The 7004-nt window shown below is 45.5% G+C and overlaps 1 protein-coding gene across 1 annotated transcript; it reads right to left on the reverse strand.

The window, feature by feature from the left end:
* Positions 1–740: 740 nt before the first annotated feature.
* Positions 741–4624, reverse strand: AVPR1A (arginine vasopressin receptor 1A). Its single transcript, XM_006072606.4, has 2 exons — positions 2828–4624; positions 741–1241 (listed from the first exon to the last, which is right to left on the reverse strand). The coding sequence occupies exons 1-2, from the start codon at positions 3792–3794 to the stop codon at positions 955–957; spliced, it is 1254 nt and encodes a 417-aa protein (XP_006072668.1). The 5' UTR covers positions 3795–4624; the 3' UTR covers positions 741–954.
* Between the last annotated feature and the right edge of the window lie 2380 nt (positions 4625–7004).

Consider the following 7004-nt stretch of genomic DNA (forward strand, 5'->3'; position numbering starts at 1 on the left):
ACAGCTATGAATCTGGATTTCCCAAACAGGATGTAATGATGATGTTAATATCCTGGATAGCACAGGATACCTTAGAACACTGGTCTAAACATGTTTACTATGTTCTAGAGATTAGGCTCCATAGACCCTAAGGCAATCTGTCTTTTCTGCCCTTCTAAGAAAATCAGGTATCTGTCATACAAATCTGACTTTAAAGCAACTTTGCAGTGAGAGCAAAAAGATATCATTGGCCAGCTGACAACATTTTCTCTGACCTTCAATATCCTGGTAATCATGCCTTTCACATCCAATAAAATGTGAGGAACCAAAGGAGGAAGTTGCCAGTTTTAAAGTGACGTTTCTGAAATTGAGGTGATTTATAGCTTCTAACAGAACTTTCCCCTTTTCACTCTGCAACAGGCACCCCATGATCAATAAGCCTCAAGCTCTCACATCTCTCCAAGGCACCATCCCATCTCCATGCCACAGTTAGAGGCTGCATTTTCTGATACACAAATTGATTTTACTGGACAGAAACAATTTCTGTAAAGTCTTTTCCAATTCCTTTCAAACTCTAAGGCTGATGACGAAATTACTTTGTTCAGAAATAATGCCCCTACATTATATGACTTCTAAACCAATCAAGACTTAGTTATGTCAGAAATAAAAAGAAAGGAAACCTACAGAAAAATATAAAGCATGGTTATGATTATTCCTTTAGAAATATGGCTTCTGTTATTTCTAGGAATTAGTTCTGCAGATTTTAGTGTTGCATGTTTTTATTAACATTCTGTATAAAACAATTAATTGCTTTTGCTTGTAGCAATGTGAAAAATGCAGGGAGAAACACAGTCTTGTACTCAACAGATTGATTAATCATATCTTATATAAGTTCATTTGTCTAATAATTCTAGCTGAATTCAGTCAATGGGCTGAAAAGTCCATTACAAGAGTCAGACTGTGAACACAGGGGGCTCAGGTTGAAACAGGAATGAATTTGATGGACTTGGAAGATTTAGGCGAGTCCTTCCATGTTCCCATACTGTTGGTGGGGCTTCGGGTGTTAGTGAAGGAAGTCGGTCTTCGGCTCATACTGTCAGAATCTTCTCTGGTGAACGTTTGTTTCACGTTTTGGCAGCATGGGAAGCTTTGGGCACAGTCTTGCAAGAGATGGCCACTAAAAAACATGTATATCCAGGGGTTGCAGCAACTATTCAAGGAAGCCAGTAATGCAGGGATGGCGGTGGCTGGGTTTTCTGACTCTGTATGGAAAACATAAGGGGAGAGCATTTGACTAATCAAACGCAAGTAAAAGCACTGGATAAACTCATTCTTTTATTGGTTCAGAAAAGTGGGACAATGTTTTGGGTCAATATAGAAAATGAAGTATTTGTTTATCAATCAGGGAAATAGTTGGTGAATGGAAATTGCTTTGTTGTAAAATATTTTCATGAGCAAGATGCCTTGAAATTAATTCAGATATTTTAAACCACTATTAAAATATTTAAGTAGAGGCTAAGAATACTGTATCATTTACTAATAAAACTTTGAATCATTTGTGTTAGCACTAGCATATGCTAATGGAGACAGCACTTACAGAATGGCTGCCATTTCAGTGAAATCTCAAGAGTCCATGGCCACATATACCAAACTGTATGCATCCTGATAACTGAGGCAAAAGTATGACACTATGGACCATGTTTGGTCATTAAAATTTTTTTTTAATATTAAACACATTCTTGTAGTAAGAACTCTTTACAAAGGGGATAGTTGAACTAGGTCCCTGAAGGATGCAGTGTTTAGTTGTTTTCTTTGGCTAATTAGAAACTTCTTTTAATTTTAAAAGAAAACCCTCTTTGATTGTGGTTTGAACAACTAAATTATATTATGGAGAATGGATGAATTAAGAAATTCCAACAGTCTTTGAACCATTTTGTGTGTGTGTGTGTGTGTGTGTGTGTGTGTGTAACTGCATTGTCAAACCACATAAATATAACCTTTCACAGTAGAACTAGGCACTGAGAATATACCTTTTCTAAAGATAAGAATAATTGGCAAGCACTGACATTTCCTTATTAAATATAAATTTGGGTCTTCTCACTCTTGTTATGCCAGAATAAATTACAGATTATTTCATCAAACTTTGTGCTAAGATGCAAATCTTAAAGGTGATCATGATCTGTGACCAAGATTCTATTCAAAAAGAATGGAAATCATCAACATACCTATGCACAGTGAAAAAAATTAAAACATTATGTTAAGAAACAGAACACTAGCTAAATGCCAAATTGAAATGACTTAAGAATCTTCCTGCAAGGCGTTTAATCTTCATACCCCCAGGACCAAGCATAAAATATGCACAATAATGTTTGTTGGCTGGATGAGGAATAAATAAAACTTAAAAAAAATTTAAAAATCTTTCTTCAGAAAAATGTCTGTTTTACCCTTACTTTAGGGCATTTCTACAAAAATTTTACAGTGTGTTACTTTTCACAAGCTAGCAAAAAGCAGTCGTGACAGTATAAATATTTCCCTGAATCCAGCAGACTTGAAAGCAGGGTATTAACTCTGTTGTTAGTGCTTTGACAGAGAGTAAATTTTTCTGTTTTGTAACTGCGTGGCTGACGGGAGGGCATAGGTTCTGGATTTGTGGTTTTAGGAGCTGGTTACAGTTTCTTTTAACCATTCCACTCAAGGTGTGATTCTCATTCACTAAGTTAAGAACTATGGCCCTAGAAGATGTTATGAAAAGACTCTCTCTCCCCACTTCTCTCTCCCTTGCCAACTCCCCCAATTCCCAACACAGAGCCCCCATTCCTTCACCTTCCTCCGCGGTCCCGACACCTACCGACCCAGGAGAAATTCTTATCCCAGGCAGACCACATCTGGATGATGAAGAAGGGCGCCCAGCAAACGACGTAGGCCGTCACGATCACGAAGGTCATTTTCACGGTGCGGATCTTGGCGCGGGAAATGGTCTTCACGCTGCTGACACACCGTGCGTGCAGGACTCCTCGGTGCAAGGCGCCTTCGCCCGCGCCCTGGCGCCCCGCTGTCTTTCCGCGGACGTTGCCCCAGATGTGGTGGCAGATGAAACCGTAGCAGGTGCCCAGGATGACCACAGGCGCCACGAACACGCTGCCGGTCATCCAGGTCACGTAGGCCGGGAGACCCCAGGGCTGGATGAAGTTGGCCCAGCAGTCGTAGGTCTTGGTGACGTTGCTCACCTCGACCACGGAGAAGACGAAGTACTGCGGGGTGCTCAGCACGAAACTCAGCACCCAAGCGGCGGCGATCATGAGGCGCGAGCGGCGCGCGGGCTGCTGCAGCGTCTTCAGCGGGTGGCACACGGCGATGTAGCGATCGGCAGTCATGACCACCAGCATGTAGGCCGAGGCGAACATGGCGAACACCTGCATGTGCTTCACCACGCGGCACAGCCCGTCGGGTCCGCGGAAACGGTAGGTGATGTCCCAGCCCAGCTGGGGCAGCACCTGGAAGAAGGCGACGGCCAGGTCGGCCAGGCTGAGGTGGCGGATGAAGAGGTGCATGCGGGACGTCTTGCGAGGCGTGCGGTGCAACGCCAGCAGCACGCTGCTGTTACCCAGCACGGCCACCACGAAAATCACGGCCAGCACGGCAATCTCCAGCTTGGCCAGCTCCTCGTTGCGCGTGTCCGCCTGCGGGCCGCCGTCTTCCCCGAGCGCCTCCGAGTCCTCGCTGGTGTTGGCACCTCCGGCAGTCAGAGGCCACCACCGGCTGGAGTTGCTCGCGGGCCCCGCGCTGGGGCTCCCGGAGAATCGCATGCTGTCCATGCAGCGCCCCCTCGGTCTCCGCTGAGGCCCGTTCCCTTCCCGCCTCCTTGCGCGGTGCGCTCCCTCCTGGCCAGCGCTCACCGCCAGCCGGGCTCTGCTCCCTCTCTTGCAGGCGTCTCCGGGCGTAGAGTCCCACCAGCCAACTCAGCCGCTCTCGGTCGAGTCGCCCGTCTCTTTCCCTGCTCCGCCCTTTCTCAACTCCAGCGAAGCCTGGAAGGTGCGCTCCCAATCTCCGAATGCCCTGGACTCCAAACTCAAATTATTAATACGGAGTTTGTTTCTCCAGATCGCGCTCCCTCTCGCCCCAGTGGTTGGAGGCTGCTCGGTGCCTACTCTCGCTACCTCCCTCTCCTCTCCCCCCGGGATTTTCCTTTCTCCCAACTTCCTACGTCGGTGATTTGTCCTTTTTGCATCACTGCTGCAGGGGTGGGGCTGGAAAGCGCGGATTCCTCGGCATATCGGTTGATGGTGATGCTTCCCCGCTCTTCTATTAATTTAAAAAAAAGAAAAAAGCTCGGAGAACTGGACGTGTCATACCTTTTCAGGGCTTCCCATCATTTTCTCAGGCCTCCGTCAAGAATCACCTTAACCCTGACTGTGACTTCAATAGACGCGGTACCTAGAAATCCAGAGTCCACTGCCCGCTCGGGTGCTCTTGAACCGGAATTTGGCGCGTGACGGCCACCTGCGCCAGCCGGGTTTTCTCCCTGCGCCGAGAGTCCGCCCACATCTGGAGAGCCAGTCTGGCTAACTTCATTCTCAGGACAACTCGACTACGGGAATTTCTCTTACCGCCCCGCTCCTCTCCACCCTCCTCTGCAGTGTAACAGTAACTTTTTTTTTTTTTCCCAAAAAAACTGATTTTTATTTTTATTTTTTTTTAATTTTTTTATTTTATTTTATTTTTAAACTTTACATAACTGTATTAGTTTTTTGATGCCCGTTGTCTTGTCTCCTGCCTGCGTTCGCTGACTGGAAGGATGCAGTCGCTGGTCCCGACGCAGTCCCCGCGGCTGCCAGCGTGCACGTATCACAGCGAGAGAAAGGAATTTCTCGTTTTCCAGTTTCCCCTGGGGCTGGGAGCGGGTTTGGGGGTGGGTGGGACTTAGGAGTTTTCTCTAAACTAAATTCCTGGGGTTTTCTCCGGGAAAAGCCTGATTCCCACAGCTGGATGGGCTGGAATTGGGCCACAGGAGTCCGTGGGGACTTGATCTGCTTTACTGCCGAACCATGGGGACATCTCTTCGGGTGAACGAAGAGAGCTGCCGGAGAGCGGCAGCCCAGGCAGTGCTGTCCAGGCTGGAATGAAAAGCCGCCAGGCTTGCGCTGGTAGATGAGAAAGAGGCAACCTCTGGGCAGGAAAGAGATGCTCTGAACAAGAGGAAAAAGACCGCCTACCTATCGACTGGTTACTATGAACAGCGGGAACCCAGCAGCGGGGCCGGGGACGCACAGAAATACTAACTGCGCGCTCTATCTTTCAACTTTGGTGAAGGTACACTCGGAAGAACAGCAAGAGGGAGCTGTTTTCAGGCTATTTCACACAAGAAGAGGCTTCCCTGGTGGTTCAGATGGTGAAGAATCTGCCTGTAATGCGGGAGACCCGGGTTCAATCCCTAGGTCGGGAAGATCCCCTGGAGAAGGAAATGGCAACCCACTACAATATTCTTGCCTGGAGAGTTCCATGGACAGAAGAGCCTGGTGGGCTGTATAGTCCATGAGAGTCAGACACGACTGAGCAACTAATACTTTCACTTCACAAAAGTAGAAGAAGAAGAAAACAAGAAACAACTCCACTCTGTAGATACACGAACATGACTTTTTGGTCAGAACGTATTGTGGCCATGGTAGAAATTTGATTGTCTGAGAAGAATGTCTATGAAATGTAAGCAAATAAACCAGAAAATTTTCTGAGTTGCAGTTCTCAGCGATAATTCAACTTTGCGTCCCAGTTCATGCATGCGCAATCTCAAGGCTGTCACACTTAAGAGTGCTGAATTCGACCTTGGGAGTCCTTCATTATGGCTGCATAAGCCTCAGTGTATATGTCTTTAAAATGGTAATGAAAGTACCTGCCTTACCTTATGGGTCTTCCCTTATGGCTCAGCTGGTAAAGAATCCACCTGCAATGCAGGAGACTTGGGTTCAATCCCTGGGTTGGGAAGATTCTCTGGAGAAGGGAAAGGATACCCACTCGGGTATTCTGGCCTGGAGAATTCCATGGACTACCGTCCATGGGGTCACAGAGTCAGACAGGACTGAGCGACTTTCACTTTCACCATCTACTTATGAGGTTATTTTGAGGCTCAAATAAGACAATGTTCTGTATAAGCAAATTCTCTCAAACCTACAAGTTGTGCTGCATTAAGGAGTCAAAAGATTTGTAAAGTTCAGAAATAGCAATAAGTAAAAGGTTTCCAGATCACCTGTCTGGAAATATACTTTAAGCAATTACGTAATAGTCACTGACTCCGGGAGACGACCTTCTTTTAAGTCACAAATTATATTATTAGTGCCACATATGAGAAATGATCTTGTCTGGCCCTAGTGCCCCAGGGTATTGCAAAAGTGGTCTGTTAGCCAGAACCTGGCAATTTTGTTGCTCTTGGCCCTACACCTTTGAGTTTACAGGTTTCCTGAAGGATGGAATCTGCAGTACAGGGTCACCAAAATTCCTTTTAGTGTTCTTATTCCAGAGAGAGGGTGTGGTAGATTCTCAGGAAATCATCAGTGTCAAACCCTCTGATTAAATAATCAAACTATATACAAATACAAATTATGAAAATAATTTGTTAGGTTACATTGGCCACACAGTTGGAAGATACTCATCCTCAGTGGACAATGGTATGAACTGTCATGGATTGAATATATATACACACATTTATATGTTACATAGGAATATGTGTGTGTTTGTGTGTGTGTGTGTTTGAGGCAAATTCCAGAACCCAGTCCCTCTTTTAACCCACACAGGTTTTAAAATGTGTCTGTCTTGGTTTTACTGGTTCTTTATTCAAAGGAAACCAGGACCACTGAAATACTCAAGTACCTGCTATGAAAATTATTCAGTGGAAGGTAAAGAAATTGCAGTCCTAAAATATGAAAAGAACATAGTCAGCATTTCCTGTGCTATTTCTTATGCTTTGTCTTCAAGCAATTTGTATTTCCTCTGTACTTGTATTAGGACTTATAACTTTCACCATCCTACTCTCA

The sequence above is a fragment of the Bubalus bubalis genome, chromosome 4 (assembly GCF_019923935.1).
Source record: "Bubalus bubalis isolate 160015118507 breed Murrah chromosome 4, NDDB_SH_1, whole genome shotgun sequence".
Lineage (NCBI taxonomy): Eukaryota > Metazoa > Chordata > Mammalia > Artiodactyla > Bovidae > Bubalus > Bubalus bubalis.

What these genes read in the sequence shown, in the direction of transcription:
- AVPR1A (XM_006072606.4), bottom strand. Translation starts at nt 3,794, where the DNA reads ATGGACAGCATGCGATTCTCCGGGAGCCCCAGCGCGGGGCCCGCGAGC. An exon ending in TAAGAATTTCTCCTGGGTCG is followed by an intron (nt 1,242 to 2,827) that starts GTAGGTGTCGGG and finishes TTTTCCATACAG; the next exon opens with AGTCAGAAAACCCAGCCACC.